This window comes from Odocoileus virginianus, chromosome 20, assembly GCF_023699985.2.
Source record: "Odocoileus virginianus isolate 20LAN1187 ecotype Illinois chromosome 20, Ovbor_1.2, whole genome shotgun sequence".
NCBI classification, from domain to species: Eukaryota; Metazoa; Chordata; class Mammalia; order Artiodactyla; family Cervidae; genus Odocoileus; species Odocoileus virginianus.
In genome coordinates this window covers 77,571-95,829 of record NC_069693.1, presented here as the reverse complement: position 1 = coordinate 95,829, position 18,259 = coordinate 77,571, and the positions used below count along the sequence as shown (strand labels likewise).

General features: G+C 47.3%; 1 protein-coding gene across 2 annotated transcripts; it reads right to left on the bottom strand.

Moving 5' to 3' along the window:
• Positions 1-1,364: 1,364 nt before the first annotated feature.
• Positions 1,365-16,836, bottom strand: LOC110141379 (SIGLEC family-like protein 1). Of its 2 annotated transcripts, XM_070450247.1 has the most exons (6): positions 16,380-16,836; positions 6,774-6,912; positions 4,692-4,967; positions 4,472-4,577; positions 2,814-2,956; positions 1,365-1,731 (listed from the first exon to the last, which is right to left on the bottom strand). In XM_070450247.1, exons 2-5 carry the CDS (start codon positions 6,796-6,798, stop codon positions 2,827-2,829), a joined length of 537 nt encoding a protein of 178 aa, XP_070306348.1. In that variant the 5' UTR covers positions 6,799-6,912; positions 16,380-16,836; the 3' UTR covers positions 1,365-1,731; positions 2,814-2,826. The 2 variants fall into 2 exon arrangements, 1 of the variants encoding a protein (XP_070306348.1); XR_011481968.1 differs by lacking the exon at positions 4,692-4,967 and having other exon boundaries at positions 16,380-16,831.
• Between the last annotated feature and the right edge of the window lie 1,423 nt (positions 16,837-18,259).

Below are 18,259 nucleotides of genomic sequence, written 5' to 3'. Positions count from 1 at the left end.
CTGGAGAAGTGTAAAGTTGTTCTTTCTTACAACCTCTGGAATGCTGCTTAAGGGACCTCAACCTGAAACATAGCTTCTTATATATGCCAGTGTGTCCAATCCTTCTTTTGTAAATTAAATGCTCAAGTAAGTTTTTCACCAGAACAGCTTGACATCAGGCAATTGTCAACATTTTGAGCTAGAATTTTATGCAGACCGTGAGGTCCAGTGTCTGGTTTCTTTGCCTCATTGTACGGCACGTGGTAGGTGCCTGTATTTCTGTGGGATGTGTGAACTGCTTGCATACATGGGTGGCTTATGTCAAATCTGCCTTGAGCACAAGATGACCATCTCACTGGTGATGACAGATGGGAGAACCCTCAGACTTACAAACAATGCCCCAGTAAAGAGACGGCACTTTTCTTATCCTCTGAAAAATTACCAGCATCTGGCTCCAAAAAAGAAAGTTGTCATTCATTCGGAAGGGAACACACAGCTGGGGTCCATTCTCATGCCAGAATCCTATTCTCATTCCTTGTGTTCCTTTGTGGTCAAGAAATATTGCAATAACCTCCATTTAATTGGGCTCTTTGCCTCCAGTCTTAACCTCTTCTACATACACCTCAGGTGTACATTCCCTGGTGGCCTAGTGGTTAAGACTCTGCCTGTCAGTGCAGGGGACATGGGTTCAAGCACTGGTCCGGAAGATTCCACATGCCTCGGAGCAACTAAGCCCACATACTACAAGTACTGAACCTGTGCTCCAGAGCCTGTATTCCGCAACAAGAGAAGCCCCACTAACTGCAACTAGAACAAGCCTTCAAGCAGCAATGAAGACCCAGTGCAGCCAAAAATAATTAATTAAGCTTAAAAAAGTACACCTCAATAACTACTCCTGGGGTCGTCTTTCACTATCTAGTCACTCTATTTCTTTGTTTCAAACCTTCTAACAGTTTATTCATTCACTCAGTTATTCAACAAACATGTTTTAAAGTCTATTTTAGGAACCATTCTGGTGCTGGTGATACAAGTAGAAAGCAAGACAGACAAGATCCCTGTTTTCATGGAACTTACATTTAAGGGAGTTGGGACAAGGTCCCACAGATAAGGTCCCAATGTCTTGTGATGGCATTCAGGGCTTTTATGTCATTTCTCTTCCTACATCTCTCAATATCTCTTTTCACTCACTTTCTACCCAGGCACACCTCAAGTAAGGATACTCAAGTTCAAAGAGAAGGGGGGTGGGGTTGGCAAAAGATCTTATCCAAAGACATAACCACTAAGCATTCAAGCAAGGATTCAATCTGTGTGTGATGGCTCTTGTGTATATATTTCAGGTACTAGGTGCATAATACGGGCTCAAAAACTATTTCTTGGTGGACATATTTCACAATCTCACCTTTATTTCTCCTTCTTTTGAAGGAGCTCCCAGGATGGAGCACCTGTCTTCTGGCTAATCCAAACAACATATCACAGAGTTTGCTTTCAGGGGTTCAAAGACCAGGTCCCGGGTAACCCTATTCAATGGATAACCAGTGAGGGGGCAGGTGGGACTGGAGAGGGCTTCGTGGGCTGAGGATGCTCTGGGGGCTCCGAGTTTGTTGTAGACTCCAGGGTTCCTGGGGTCTCTAAGGATTCTATGGACTTTGGTGAATCCAAGGGTGATGGGGACTTCAGGTATGAATGTTGTTTTCACAGGCTTTGTCAGCTTCAGTTTATCCTGCTCTTCCTGGAAGTTTGGGGTGATGGGTCCTGCAGGGCAGGGCAAAGAAAGAAGGATGTTGGAACAGGTCTAGAGGTGAGGTACCCAAATCTGAAAAGGACAGAATTCTGTCCCTTTCTTTGAGCACTGAATTTAAAGGCAGTGTGGAGCAGGGATTGGCTTCACCTTTCATCAAAATCCCCATGGTTGGAGCCTGCCACCCTGTGTATTCTCAGCACCACGAGTCACCCAGCTGTTCCCAGACTCCCCTGGGAAGTTCTGCCTGAGTTCTCCAGGGAAGTTCAGTCTCTCACCCCTCTGGGCAACCATCACCCCAGCCCAGCCTTGTTACTGTGATGCTGCCTTCCCCACAAGCCTGGCTGCTCTGAGGGCAGGGCCTGGGCCCGGTCCATTTCTGAGACCCCAGGATGGAGAACAGGAGATACTGCAGGAAATACTGGTGGAATTTAACAGATGTCTGGTTTACCCACAAAGGGACACCAGCTCCCAGTGCAGGGAGTAAGGAGAGCAGCAGGGCACTTCTGGCCCTAGAGAATCGTAATGACTAAAGAACAGTGAGACCGGCTACTCGGGTGCTGACCCCTCTAAGCCCTGCTGAGGATGGGGGTACAGGGGGAACAAAGGGGTAACCTGGGCGTGGCCTGGTCTTCAAGTCTTTCAGGCTGACCTGGGCCTGTGGCACCTATAGGCTGTGCTGACTGCAGCCTGCCAAGTGCTCAGAGACCAAACCCTTTGATTTCCACTCCAATGCTACAATTGCTGTTAGGAGTACTCCCAATCCTCTTCTCAGTGGTGACTCACAGTGTGTGTGTGTGTGTGTGTGTGTGTGTGTGTGTGTGTGTGTGTATGTATGTATGTGTGTGTAGGGGGAATGAGTTGCTGATTCTAATGACCCTTTAAGTTACTCCTCTTAATTTTCATCTGTCTTCCCCTCCCTGGGTCTTAGTGTCACCATCTATAAGATGATGTGTAAGCATGCTCTGGCATTCTAGAAGTCCTATAAGATTGAGGATGGTATTAATACTGCCTTTACACACTGTGTGTGCCTCTCCTTATGGGTCTTGTGATTGTTACTCTGATAGGCTGGATTCCAGACACATGGGGTACCTACCAATATCTAGTGCTCAGGAGACGGGGTGACTCTGGATTTTCCTGGTTCCTTGGGCCTTAGAGACTTCTTGAGTCCTTGGTGGACTCTTTTCTGCCTTCATTGCTGCAATTTTCTTTGCCTGCTTCATTCTGATATGTTTCACTCTAAGGAAAAGACGCTCTTGATCAGTTCTGTCTCTCCACCCGCGATATGGGCTCTGATCTCGCTGGGAAGTGCTAGTTTAGAGCCTGGGTTGTCTGGGGGTGAGCCATGTAGCCTCTCTGGGGATTGCTTTCCTATTGTGGACAACAGGGACTCATGCTTGTCAGGCTGTGGGGCTCAGATGAGGTCAGCTATGAAAGAGCTGTGCAAACTCTAAGTGATTTTTATTGGTCTTCAAGTCCAGCTGACTTGGTTAAAACATAACCCCCCAGGGATTTCACTGGTGGTCAAGTGGTTAACACTCAGCGCTCCCACTGCAGGGGTCACCAGTTCAATCCCTGGTCGGGGCACTAGATCCTACATGCCATGCAGCATGCCCTCCCCGCCCCCCCAAAAAGCCACCCAGTTGACCCTGCCACCTCACTCCTCTTCTTCCTCACCCTGATGGACAGTTATTCCCAAGTCTCTCTGTCCCTCATCACTTGCCCAGCTCAGGCCTGGCTTAGATGGCGACACCAGCCTCTTGCCTCTCCCTCTCCAGACTGTGCCCCCCGCCCCCCAAGTTCACACCTTCCGTCCCAGCTGACTCCTCCATGGTCCTCTACTAAGGATTAAGTCCAAGACATCTCGACTGACCAGAGGCTCCCCTGCCCAGCTCTCTGCCCAGCTCTCTGCCCAGCCTCTGGCCTCTCTGCCCTTCTCACTCCAGGCTTCCAGCCAGCACGTTTAGCCAAGTCTCAGGAGTCTTTATGAACCAACCCCAAGAACCTTTATCAACCTCGTTTTTAACTGTTAGTTGTCACTCTCAATGCACCTGATGTTGCACAAAGACAACAGAAGTCCCTCAGATGTGTTCCTGGGGTCTCTGCACATGACTTTCCACCAAGTGAGCAAGTGCTCAGCCCTGCTGCCACTTGAGACAGCTCCCCGGAGACTCGGCTGGTTTCACTTCCTCCTCCACTTTCTCTTTCTTGAAGTTCTTTGAAAGTCTCGGTCCCTTGGGCCTGTTTTGTGGCTCTGTATAGTCCCGATGGCCCTGGCTCGTGGGGCCCCTGTTTGCTGCCAGACCCTGAGTTCGTCAAGGGTGGGGGGGGGGTCGTCCATCCAGAGCCACAGGCCTGGGGGTAGCAGGCTCTGGGAGAGGCTGAATGGCGAATGTTTTTAACTGGAGGATAATTGCTTTATGATGTTGTGATAGTTTCTGCTTTACAGCAACGTGAATCAGCTGTGTGTATGCTTATATCCCCTCCGTCTTGAGCCCCCCTCCTTCCTGCCCCATCCCACCCCTCCAGGTCATCACAGAGCACGGACCTGAGCTCCCTGTGCTATGCAGCAGCTTCCCATTAGCTAAACACTTTACACACGGTAGGGTACGTATGTCAGTGCGAGTCTCCCAACCCGTCCCACCCTGACCTCATGCCGAACAACGAGCAAGACAGGAACGCATCCCACCCATCAACAGACAGGCTGCCTAAAGCTGTACTAAGCTTACGGTGAATCTTAACCTCGGTACTCACATGAGTGGGATGAGGCAGAGGAAGAGCAGTGTAACTCCGATGGCTCCGTAGAACACACCCCGAACCAGCCCTTTCATGAAAGTCTGGGCGACCAAAGAACTCCTTCCTGGAGGTAGAGAGCTCGTGAGATGGGGTTCTCCCCAGGGACCTCCCAGCTCCCTGCCCTGGCCCCAGGGCCCACCCCCTCTTCCCCACCCTCACGGGGCCCCTCCACCATCACCTGACTTCAGCAGGATGGTCAGGGTGTGGGTTCCCTCTGGGTTCCTGCCCTCACAGAGCAGGCTCATGCCTGTTTCAGGCGGCTCAGTCAGATGGATGGTGCTGTTGGCCCAGGGGCCAAGTGTGGCAGAAGTCACCCGAAGGCCTGTGCGGTTCATGACCATGGGAGCGCCCCCCACCCGCCACCGCACGGAGGGCGTGGGGGTCCCCCAGAAGGAACAGCTGCACTGCAGAGTCTTCTTCAAGGAGCAGGAGGAATCAAGCAGCCTGGTGGGCGCTGTGGCGGAGGGAGGGTCAGGAGTCAGCAAGCATCCTGACTCCCTGTCTGCCTCCTCCAGGACCCAGCCTTTCCCTTATTTGTGATAAACCAGGAACTTCAGAGAGACTTTCTGCGGCTTCCCCAGTGGCTCAGTGGTAAAGAATCTGCCTGCCAGTGCAGGAGACACAGGTTCAATTGCTGGTCCTGAAAGGTCCCACATGCCATGGAGGAACTAAACCACAGCTACTGGGCCTGTGCTCTAGAGCCCGGGAACCACAGCGACTGAGCCCATGAGCCAGAACTACTGAAGGCCAGGCACCCTAGACACTCTGCTCTGAAAGGAGCCACCGCAGTGAGAAGCCGGCTCACTGCAACTAGAGAAAGTCAAAGATAAATAAGTGAACAAAGTTATATTAAAAAAAGAAATATTTTTTGGACATCCGGAGGAGTCAGGCCTCACAGACCAGTTGCCCTCCACCCTTTCTTCTCCTCTGGCCTGAACCAGCACACTCACCTTTCCAGACCGATGGTAGAGGAGTCCCCTGAGGCTCTGCATTGCCTGCGATCCCTCATCCACCCCCACCCAGGCTAGACTTCCCACCCTCAGCTCCTCTCTTCCTTGCGCCCCCAGCTCTGGCCCTTCCAGCTCCACCTGTGGTCAGATTTTTCCCTCCATCACTGTCTGGATGCTCCTGGCAAGTCACTCGCTCTCTGCTCTTTCCTAATCTGGAAAACGGAGAGACTCCCTGAGCCCATCTCACTGTCATTGCTGGAGAGTAGAGGCACACAGTGAATGCCTGAGATTTGTTGTGTTCCTGTCTCAGCGCATGGCCAAGCACCACTCACTGAGGTGACAGAACCCGTCTCTAGATTTTTATCTTCCCCATCCTGGTGGCCGTGGACTGAGCATTCATCTTAAGCAAAGACTGCTATGCAGGTTTCTGAGTAAGAACACCATGAAACTGCCTCACTCTCCGTAGAGCAGGTCAGACACGTGGTCCATCCGGTAGGATCGTGGATTAATAAGGGATAATCATGCTCTTCAAGGTCTCCAATAATGAGGAATTGGTCCTTAGCATTTCCATGTACTTAGTCATTGGAGTTGTTTGAGGTTACTGGAGGAAAGGGGTCATTTCCCCCCGAACAGTTGCCCTTGATCTTGGGCTTTCTGTTTGGGTCACTTGAGGGGATGAGGAATTTTCAGGCCTCTCCTCTACTTCCCTTGCTGACCTCCACATTATTCATTTTTACCATCCAGGGAAGCAGACCATGGAGGGCTATCGAAAGAGGCTGAAAAAAACTTACTAACTTTGGAACTTGGAGCATGCTAGCAATATTCAGATGGCTCCTGTGCTCAAATATCTTCAGATCCCCCTGATGAGCTCCCACCCTCACCCTCAACTCTACTCTCTGGCCCAGACCCACCCTCACCTCCCCAAACCCCCCACTCCTGCCAGAATCTGGCCCTCAGATGCTTAACCCACATTGGTTCCTTGGTGCCCTATGCCCTTGCATGCCTACTTGGTTGTGTCCGACTTTTTGCAACCCTGTGGACTGTAGCCCACCAGGCTCCTCTGTCCATAGGATTCTCTAGGCAAGAATACTGGAGTGGGTTGCCATTTCCTCTTCCAGGGGGTCTTCCTGACCTAGGGAACGACCCTGCGTCTCCTGCATTGCAGGCAGATGCTTTACCGCTGAACCATCAGGGAAGCCCACCCTAAACCCTTAAGTCCTCTTGTTTCACGTCACCACGGCCCGACCCAGCCTGGCTCTGGAGCCTTGGCTTCCTCAGACCCCTCCAGCGCTACATCTCTTCCCACTCACCCAGGTGGAGCCCTGGCGGCGCCATGAGCAGCAGCAGTTGTTCTCGGCACAGGAGAGGCCCACGGCCTTGACCACGGCTGGCCCCGAAACCCGAGCTGTGTGGTTCAGAAGGGGTGATGTGATGAATAACTGGAAGAGGCTGTGGAGTGGGGAGAACAGAAAGAACTCTTAGCCAGCGGGGGACTTCGGCCTCTTCAGTCACCCTGAAGGCGCGTCCCCTCTGAGAAGCAGGAGTTCTGTGGGATGTGATGCCTGAGGGCCTGCAGACAGGACAGCACCACCGTGATCCTCTGTGATGCCCCAAAGTCACATCTCCTTCCCCCCTAGTCTGTCACTCCCCTCCACAGCCCCCTTGGGAGGGTCTGTAGTCCCAGGTCTGCAGGCTTCCTCTAAAGTTTACGGGTACCACATAAACTGTTGTGGCACAGGGAGCTGGGTACCACAGGGAGACAGGATCAGGTCTGGGGGTTCGGAATGTCCCCCTGGGGCCCTGGTGAAAAATGGCTTGGAGGGGGAGTAACCGCAGACTCTGTGGTCAGGGGAGAGAGCTGGTGACTGGGGAAGAATGGCAGGCTGGAGCTGGTGCACAGGCTGTAAGAGATGGAGAGGATGGGACCAATTTAACATTTGGGGGGAATAAAACCGGATGGGGGTTCCTACTGCTGATGGGAAAAGTTCCAAACCTCCTTGTGTTGTAACTGAGGGTCCCCACAAGTTTGCTTCGCCCTTGTCTTATGTCCCCGTGTCTTTCTCAACTTTTCCCTGATATTCCCCTTTCCAAATTTCACCCTAAACATAGCTCTCCCGTCATCAGGGACTCCTCTGTTTCCCAGCTTTTCCTCCTGTAGCTCTCCTCTGTCCACATTCAAATCCTTCTTCAGTTTCACAGCTGAGTTCAACACTGCTTCCTCCACACAGCTTTTCCTGATTGCCCCACCCAGTCAGAAGTGGGTAATCTCTCCCCTCCCAGAATTATCAAGTGATTAAAAAAATTTTTTTATTTGGCTGCATTGTGTCTTAGTTGCAGCACGCTGGCTACAGGGCATGTAGTTGCTCCACAGCAGGTGGGATCTTAGTTTCCCGACCAGGGATGGAAACTGTGCTGCCTGCACTGGGAGGCAGAGCCTTAACCACTGGACCACCAGGGAAGCCCCTATCGAGTAATTTTATTTGTTCTTTCCTGGAGAAGTGATTTTTTTCCTCATGACAGAGTGATTTGTTTTTGTGTAGATGCCAGATAGTAACTTACCCTTATTTTCATTACTCACAAATTCAACCTGTTTAGGGGTGCAATATTGCCAGCTAAAGCACTACTGGCCTCCTTTGCAGTTAAGAGGGGACAGTGTGACATTGTTTTAGTGGAAGTGAGCTGGGGATTCTTGGGAAAGTTTTTGCTTTCCTCCTACTGTCCTTTCTTCCTTCCTGTCACTTCCTTCTTCTTCCTCCTAGAATATGGATGTGATACTGAAGGTGGAGCAGCAGTTTGGCAACCATGAGGTAACCATGAGGAAGAAAGCCACTCATGGTGATGTTCATTTAAGGATGCTTTAGCAGAACAATTCAAGAAGCCTAGCTCCCTGACAGCCTTGTAGAGCTGCTATGCCAACGCTAAACAGCCTAGCTCTGCACATCTTTTTTTTTTTTTAATTGATGTATAGTTGATTTAATGTTCATTTCTGCTATACAGCAAAGAGATTCAGTTTTATATCTGGAGAAGGAAATGGCAACCCACTCCAGTATTCTTGCCTGGAGAATCCCATGGACAGAGGACCCTGGCAGGCTGCAGTCCATGGGGTCGCAAGAGTTGGACACGACTTAGCAAAGGACATGATATATATACATATATATATATGGTGGTGGTTTAGTTGCTAAGTCGTGTCCGACTCTTGTGACAGGCAAGAATACTGGAATGGTTGCCATTTCCTTCTCCAGGGGATCGTCCTGACCCAGGAATTGAACCCAGGTCTCCTGCATTGCAGGCAGATTTTGTTACCATCTGAGCTATGAGAGAATCCCTATATATGTATGTGTGTATATATATATATATATATATATATATATATATATATATATATGTATATTCTTTTCCATTATGTTTTATCACAAGATATTGAATATAGGACCTTGTTGTTTATCCATTCTGTACTCTCAATCCATCCCTCCCCCACCCAGCTCCCTCTTGACAGCCTATATCAACCTTGACAATCCTATATCAAATAGACCTTTGTGCCCTCTGCAGAGCTTAGAAATGAACTTGTTTGATAGTCACTGATACAATGTCCACATCAATCTCACCTTCCTTGAAACTATTGCTCCCACACACACTTGTTTTTTTTGAAAAGCACCGACTTCAGAGCAGGAGCCCTGGGTTTGAGTGCTGATTACGTCAGCTATGACACTGATTCATTGGGGAAACACAGACAACTCCTCTTCCTCTCTGGGCCATTTCTGCAATAATTCTGCAATAATTCCTGGGAAAGAGGCAGAATGAAGAAATACGTCTGGGCATGGCCTTCCTCATTAGCATTTTAATCAAGCATCACCAAAGACATCATGGGTATTTCAGGTTCCAGGATTATTTTATGTCCTCAGACATTGGGTTGGTCTCAACTGATTTCTGGTAAAATATTCCAGCAGCCGCCACTGTGGAGCTCATTGGCTTTTGCCATAAACTCTGGCCTGCATAAGGATTACGAGACTTCTTTCCAGTAATTTTATAGACAGGGGCTAGCAACAATCCCTGATGTAGAATATGTGTGTGTCCTCCAAAATACAAATAGGCCAATCAGACACTGGGCTTCTAACTTCTTTTTTCCACCAGATACCCTGTACTTTTCAAATTAACAAACCCTGTGTGGGTTTGGGCAGTTTTATTGGTTCCCATTTATTATGTCCAATCAATTTTGGTTGAAGGGAGGATTTATAAGTCTCCTGTTTAATAATACTAGGAAGGGGAAATGTTCCCTGGTCATACAGAGTATCTATTTATTAATACACTGAGGTAAAGGAGGAGATCCAATGACTTTCCATGAAATCTGTTTAAACATTCCAATCTTCATCTAAACTCCCACAGTAATCCCATCAAATCTTGAATTTCCATAGCTTCCCCATTCAACTATAACTCCTATTAGGACTGACTAGCATCCAGTCCCATCATTTCATGGCAAATAGGATGAGAAAAAGTGGAAGCAGTGACAGATTTTATTTTCTTGGGCTCCAAAATCATTGCAGATGGTGACTGCAGTCATGAAATTAAAAGATGCTTGCCCCTTGGAAGGAAAGTTATGACAAACCTAGACAGCATATTAAAAAGGCAGAGACATCACTTTGCTGACAAAAGTCTGTATAGTCAAAGCTATGGTTTTTCCAGTAGTCATGTACAGATGGGAGAGTTGGACCATAAAGAAGGCAGAGCACCAAAGAACTGATGCTTTCAAATTGTGGTGCTGGAGAGGACTCTTGAGAGTCCCTTGGAGATCAAACTAGTCAAGGCCAAAGGAAATCAACCCTGAATATTCATTGGAAGGACTAATACTGAAGCTGAAACTCCAATACTTTGGCCACCTGATGCAAAGAGCTGACTCTTTGGAAAAGACCCTGATGCTGGGAAAGACTGAAGGCAAAAGGAGAAAGGGGACGACAGAGGATGAGATGGTTAGATAGCATTATTGACTCAATGGTCATAAATCTGAGCAAACTCTGAGAGATTGTGAAAGACAGGGGAGCCTGGCATGCTGCAGTTCATGGGGGTCACAAAGAGTCAGACATGATTGAGTGACTAAACAAGTTTTAGAATCACAGAGTGTGAGGCTCCCATGTTAAGGAGTCTCAGAAACATGTCTTCTCCGTTTTACTGCTAATGTGCATATGGCTTTGAGTGCCCCGCTGGAAGCGGGGCCAAGGAACCCAGGCCCTTTAATCAATCTTTATCTTGATTAGGTTATGGGACCATCTCCATGAGGTGATTTGCAGTCAGATTCCTCATTGTCTTATCTGTCTTGTGGCTTTTTAAATTCCCCCAAACTAGGGTAGATAGAGCAGACTTGACTGAGGTCCTTCAGTGCTGGGGGATGATCCAGGGTTCCCACTGGTCTACCCAGTCTCCCAGAGTGCTGCACTGAGACCTTCGTTTTGACCCCATCAATGTCCACTTTATCCCAACTCTTTTTTAAAATTAATCAATTAATTTTTGGCTGGGCTGGGTCCTTGTTGCTGCATGTGGGCTTGCTTTAGTTGCACCACTCGGGATTCTCATTGCAGTGGATTCTCTCTGTCGTGGAACACAGGCTCTAGGCCCACGGGCTTCAGTAGTTACAGCACACAGGCTGAGTTGCCCCTCTGACATGTGGAATCTTCTTGGACCAGGGATGGAACCCGTGTCCCCTGAACTGGCAGGCAGATTCTTAACCATTGGACTACCAGGGAAGTTCCTATTTATCCCATTTCTTAAGGACTGTTTAAAGATTTCCACCCTGTCGGACTTTGACTCTCCCCTTCATCTTTCTTCATTCTCTTGTGAATCACTTTAATGTTTTGTGCTCCCTGTGGTTTCAACATAACTCTTCCCTTTAGTAGCAGCAGCCCGAGGCTAACAGCTTTATCCTGGGCTGGACAGAACCCAAACTGGGCTCTGTGTCAGGATCCAGCCTGGCCTTTTCCTTTTCTTTCACCTTAGCTATTAAAGATACAAATAACCCAGGATCATGCATTTAGCTTGTTCTTGTTATGTTGCATTTTCTTATGCATCCAGTGAGTCAACTTCTTGGATGTTGTATCCATCATTTAAAAAAAAAGGTAACTTTTAACCTCCTGTAACTAATTACAGAACAGTTGTATTTCAGGAACTCTTGAGTAACCCTGGGCCACCCAGGAATCAGAGTCATCATCTCCTGTCCTCATATCCTCCTTTTCCCATATGATGTGCTTCAGTGGGTCCTATTTGTTCTAGTGGATTTCATTTCTATGCCAGCAGCAAACTAGAGAACAGTCTGCAAGATGCCTCATTCCTGAAAGCAACTGAAGATTGAAGGGGTCCCTAAAAGCCCCTCATTTCTGACATCTTTTGAAAGTTTGGGGGCCCTCAGGACTACCTTCAAGTTTGATAATTTACTGGAAGTACTCCCAGAATTCACAGAAGGAACTTCCCTGGAGGTCCAGTGGTTAAGACTTAGCACTTCTGATGCAGGGGGCATGGGTTCGATCCCTTGTCAGGGAACTAAAATCCCAGGTGCTGCAAGGTTCAGCCAAAAATAGGAAACAAAAGAATCCTCTTCCAGAATTCATTGAAAGCTGTTTTAGGTTACTGTTTTTTTGCAACTAAAGGATACAGATTAGAATCTGCCAAGAGAAGGAGCACAGATGGCAGAGTCTGGGAAAGTTCCAACCAGACAGCTTCCTGTTCTCCTCTCCCTGAGGAGTCAGAGACAAAGCAATGTAAACATTCTGGAGTTAATGCCTGACAACAGGCCTGGAAGACTGACAACCAGAGAAGCTCACCCAAACTCTGTGTCCAGAGTTTTTTCTGGGCCTTCATCATGAGGGCATCTGTCCTCACGGCAGATTTTATTCTCCTGCTCCTTCTGAAGGTACTGATACCACAGGATCCAAAGACCCCACTGGAAATCACGTTGTTAAACTGTCTTATGTGGCCAGCTCCTGCCCTTAATCACAGTTGAAGACTCTTCAGTATGATGCCAGGACCTCAGGCAAATAGAGACACTCCTATCAGGCAGGACTTCCTAGGGTTTAGAGATTATACCTCCTGGAATCCAAGGGCAAAGGCCAGACCTCTCTTTGAACTCCATTAATTTCCTTACTACATAGAATGATGTGTGCTAAATTCAAGGTAGCAGTTATCGCCAGATTTTAGTGGTAGATACGGTTGGGGAAGGGGTACAAAGGGTGAGTGTTTTACATTTTAAGCTGAATGGTAGGTGCATACTCTTTTGTATACCATTTTTATACAGTTCTGTAAAGAATCTGCCAGCAATGTAGGAGAACCGGGTTCGATCCCTGGGTCAGGAAGATCCCCTGGAGAAGGGAATGGCAACCCACTCCAGTAGTCTTGCCTGGAGAATTCCATGGACAGAGGAGAAATGAAAAATTGATCATTTCATTTATGTAAAAGTTTTATTTATTTATTTTTGTTTTGGCTGCATCTCATGGCATGCAGAATCTTAGCTCCCTGACCAGGGATCCAACTGGCATCTCCTGCATTGCAGGCTGAGCCACTTGGGAAGCAAAGATGGATTAGTAAGCAGGGGAAAAAAAAAAAGAAAGAATCACCTAATTAGGCCATAATGAGATTTTAAAAACCTTTAACTTAAACTAGTATTTATTGTTTACTATGTATCTGTCAATTTCACATACACATAGTCTCATTTACATCCCCATCAACAACTGGAGAGATTGAATACACAGAAACAATAGCCAGACTATATATGACCCTCAAGTCTCAGCCGTATGACATATATGACTCTGATCCTCAATTACTGGCAACTAGTCCAAGAAACCAAACCACTACTGCAGTGACAGTTAGCCTAGAACAGTCAGAGTTTGGTCCATAAGTATCAGGTTCCTTATCATTTACCCCTGTTTCCAGCTCAGAACCAACCAAAGAAAACCAAATATGCTCTCCAACCCAACCACAGAAGTGCTAACCCTCCAACTTTCTCATGATTAAAATCATCTCCCAACACTGCTGACACTCCTTCACTTTTTTCCACTCTAAAGGACTCCCACTGCCTTGCCCGCCTTTGTAGTCTTTGCCGAATGCAAATGGTGGTGGCTGGCTCTCTCACTACAGCAAGCTCTGAATCAACAGCATATTTGTTCTCATATGGGTGGTTTTCATTTATTTCCACAAGTCCTATGGAATTAAGTGTTATGATTTCCCATTCATAGAGGAGAAAATGGAAACTCAGAGAAATAAGTGACTTTCCCAGAGTCACTGAACAAATACAGTTAGAGATGAACTTAAAACTTGTTTCTCTTTTTCCACACCAACTTTCAAGAGTGTAGAGATTATAAGCTCCCCAAATTCTCTGTCCAACAGGCACCATGGGTACTGTACAAATTACTATTAAATGTTTAAACAGCCTTGCCCTATTCTCAGGGCTTCCTAGGTGCTCAGAGATAAAGAATCCTTCTGCCAATGCAGGAGATGCGGGTTTGATCCTTGCATCGGGAAGCTCCACTGGAGAAGAAAATGGCAAGCCACTCAGTATTCTTGTCCAGAGAATGCCATGGACAGAGGAGCCTGATGGGCTACAGTACATGGGGTCGAAAAGAGTTGGACAAGACTGAGCATGCATGCAGCAATGTAGCCCTCATCTCAGAAAAAGGAAAAAGTCACCTAAAATTTAGGAAAATGTCTCTAAATCAAATAAAATCACATTCAGGAAGAAATCAAGAATCAAGACCTCAGAGTCCACTTTGACTACTCTTTTATATGGCAGAAAATACTGTTGGTATTGTTTTCCAAAATATATTCAAAGTCTGGCCACTTCTAATCAGCAGCACTGCTGCCACCCTGGCCCAAACCACCATCCTCCTCCCCAGACGGCTGCCATGATCTTCTCATTGGCTTGGCTGCTTCATCTGTGTTCCATACACGCTACTCCCCGCATGGCAGCTGGAGGGATTCCATCAACACCTCAGTATCATTCTGCCCCCTTCTCTTCTCAAAACTCCCCAAACGGTTCTCATCTCACTCAAGAGTAAAAGGCAAAGTTGTGCACGATGTGGTCCATTCCCTCCTTTCCCTTTCCTTGTCTGATCTCATCCCCTACCACTCTATAGAAACTCTACATCAAAGAGCAGTCTGCCCCTTCTCAGGGACCTTTCTCCAGAAGCACGTGCCGTGTTTGTTTCTGGCCATGACACACAGCCAGCATGTGGGATCTTAGTTCCCCCAGGAGGGATCAAACCTGGGTCCCCTACATTGGAATCACAGAGTCTTAACCACTGGACCACCAGAGAAGTCCCAAGAAGCACATGCCTTTGTGATGGCACTCTTCATTCATTCTTTCAGTCAACCAGCATGTTTGAGCACCTCCTTTATGCCAGGTACTACTTTAGGGTTTTAGCAGTAAGCAAGAATGACACAATCTCTGTCCTCAAAAATGAAGTTGACCATGAGCATAACTTGATAGCTGTAAATACAATGAAGAAAAAGAACCCAGAAAAACATGATAGAGAATTATGGGATGGGGACAATGGGGAAACAGTTCAGATAGGGAGGTCAAAGAAACCTTCTTTGAGAAAGTGACATTTGCGCAGAAACCTAGAGGAAGGAAAGCCAGGCCAAGCTGGGGGAAGAAAATTGCAGGTTGAGGGAATAGCAACTGCAATGCTTGAGGAGTTTAGCATGTTTAAGAGAGAATAAGGTGAGCTGCTGAAGTCAGTGAGGGAGGGGGGAGACTGGCATGAGACAAGGTCAGATACCAGGTGAGCTCAGCTCCTATAAGGCATAAGGAGGAATATGAATGCAATTCCATTGGAGTGAATTAAGAGGCATGACCATGAACTGATTAATTTGGTTTTGTGTTCCCTCTGGCTGCTGTGTGAAAAATGGACCACATCAGGGGCTAGAGCAAAAGCACAGAGGCCAGTGGGAGACCACGAAGCCAGCCAGAAAATGTGATGATGGCTTAGCTGAGGGTGGCAGCTGTGGAGATCCTTACTGTACTGAGGATAGATTCTGGGGTGAAATTATAGCATTTTCTCTTCTTCACACCCTACAACCATTCCCTTTTTGCACTGCCATTTTTATTCCTTTTTCCATTCTCCAATTTAAAACTGCATTTGGGTGTTGGGATGAGCCCTGTCTGGGTCCTGGCCCAGGCTTGGCCAGTAAATCACTAAATAACCTTAGTCAACTATTTTACCCTTTCTGGTTTTTAAATTTTTTTAAAAAATCTATATTTATCTATTTGACTCCATGGCATCTTGGTTGCGGCTCATGGGATCTAGTTCCCTGACCAGGGATCGAACCGAGCCTCCCTTCATTGGGAGCACGAGTCTTAGCCACTGAACCACAAGGGAAGTCCCTCCTTTTATTTCTTCATCTATAACATGAGTGAGCTTGACTGTTTGAGATGTAATGATCAGCCAAGCTCTGATTTCTTCTTGCTCCTCTCTGCCGGTCTTTAGAGATGAGCTGAATGACTCCTCATGTACCCTCTTTTTCCCCCCTCTCCTTCTATTTCCCCTCATCCATCACCTCTCCTCTCAATTTTACCTTTGTCTCTCATTCCAAGGGCCCCAGGCAGTTCTTTGACCTCAGCACACCTCTGTCTGTATATTTCCAAAGCAGAGTGCAAGTGATGCAGCAACCTTTCCAGACTTGGTAAGGACGGGACTGACTTCTGGATGACTGACCTACTTAGGAGCCTGGAAAGCGAATTTTCTAGAGAAATCAAGGACTAACAGTAAAACCGATTAGCTGGCTTACACGCAGGATAACTGTGTGACTAATGACTGAGTGCCTTGTAGGGGGATTAGCTTATTAGGAAGCTGATTTACAGGGAGCCTAATTGGACTGATTAACAGGGTAGGCTGTGAAGGGGTGGATTATCCGATTAAATGATTTATGAGGGGACTCACTGCAGACTCATCAGGGCACTAGCCTGATCCTCCGTTGACAGAGAGACTGACGGTCTTATTGGTGATTGGTGATCCCCTGGCTGTTCTTCAGGCTGAGCGGGAGACCCACTTGGTGGCAGGCTGACGAATACAGAGGCAGGCTCCCGGTGAACTGACTGGCTAGCTGGTGAGCTGGCTCTCAGGGAGCCTCCCAACCTGATCCAGAATTGGCCTCGGGGGCCTCTCAGGCCGGACAGCCACCTTGGGAGGCCTCACCCACCTCCGGCTGCCTAACTGCTCAAGGTCACAGTGACTGACAGAGATGCCCGACTCTCATGGAAGCCCAGTCTGGCCAGTGCCAGCGCAGGTTCTCCACTCAACAACTGACAGGAGAGCCAACAGCCCGAGTGCAGCCGCGTGAGGCCTCGTGAGGCCCCGTGAGGCCCCACGACGCCCTATGTATCTACAAAAGGAAGGCTGTGTGGAAACCACCCTAGATCGTGGCTGCGTGCCTCCTGAGCGTGTGACGTAAGCGTCTACCCGGCAGCCAATCAGCAACTGCACGGGCCTGCCTCCCAGCCAATCAGTGACTGAGTGACTTAGTATGGCTCCTGAGAGGGAGAGTGGATGCTTAGAAAGTGACAATGATTAGCGATGTATCCTTGTTTATAATGACATAATTTGAAATTATTTGAAAACCAAGTGAATGCCATTCAACTCAAACAATCCATACTATGCTTCGCTTCTAGTGAGTATGCACAAAATGTATGTTTTTGATGGTTTGTGCTTCAAAGAGAAGAGAAACCCTTCTATATTGTGTTGCAACCATTTATATCTATTGTCCATTAGAAGATGGACACCGTGATGTGAAATGTACAACGAACATCTAACTGGAGGTGTTTGTTATTCGTGTCAGATATCCTTGGAGGTCACCATGATGCGAGTGATCATGGAATCTTTTCATGTATTAAAGTAAGACAGACTGGTTCTAAATTTTCAATAGTTGTATCACTTGATTTGTGAGAACACGACAGCTCACTAAAATATTGATGTTATGTTGATAATATCATCAGAAGTCATGAACATTAGTTGACAACGTTGAAATAAAGACTTCTTCTGTGATAACCTAGAAATGTATGGGTAACCCCGAAGAAGTCATAGAAGTGGTGCATGTCTGTTGACTAGCTTCTGTTTTGTAAATCACAGAAATCACAATTCTCTGATATATCAGGAAAATAAATAGCTTTCTCTACACCTGTAATTTGTATTTTAATCAATGCTCACACAGTGAATTGTAAAATGTTTTATTTCAACTATGTGTGCTAACATGCTAATTAATAAAAAGTGAATGGTTTTTATTATTGATTTTAATGAATGAAGTGTTAACCCACCACCAACATTAACCTCTCCCACCTTATTAAAGGTTGCAGGGAGGCGATCATAACAATAAACTATTTGGTAGCACAGAGGGATGGCATCTGTAGAAATTAGTTTCCTTACTGGCTTTAAATCTCTAATAACGTCATATATTTTCCACCATTTCTACACTGTACTTTTCCCCCTCTCTGTAGCTGCAGGGACATTGTGATGGTTCTAATAAGAAGGATCATACAGAGCACTGTTGAGAGCTCCCCTGAACTGCTCCATGCTGTTGCTGCCTCAGCATCTGTCTGGGGAGCAGGCAGCCTGCAGGTCCTTGAACTCACACCAGCCAGTCCTGTGAGCACCTGCACTAGATGACCCCCTTCCTTGAGACCAGCAGTCTTGCTGAACCCCAGGGTCTACTTCACAGGCCCCCTTCAATGCCACCCTCACAGAGCCACAGAATCCTAGTCCTTTTGGTCTGAATGGACCCATCCACACTCAGCCTGGGGAGCCCACAGCACTTCACCCAGGGTCAA

What these genes read in the sequence shown, in the direction of transcription:
- LOC110141379 (XM_070450247.1), bottom strand. Translation starts at nt 6,798, where the DNA reads ATGGCGCCGCCAGGGCTCCACCTGG. An exon ending in GACCATCCTGCTGAAGTCAG is followed by an intron (nt 4,578 to 4,691) that starts GTGATGGTGGAG and finishes CTCTACCTCCAG; the next exon opens with GAAGGAGTTCTTTGGTCGCC. An exon ending in CTCTGCCTCATCCCACTCAT is followed by an intron (nt 2,957 to 4,471) that starts GTGAGTACCGAG and finishes TCTTTTCCTTAG; the next exon opens with AGTGAAACATATCAGAATGA.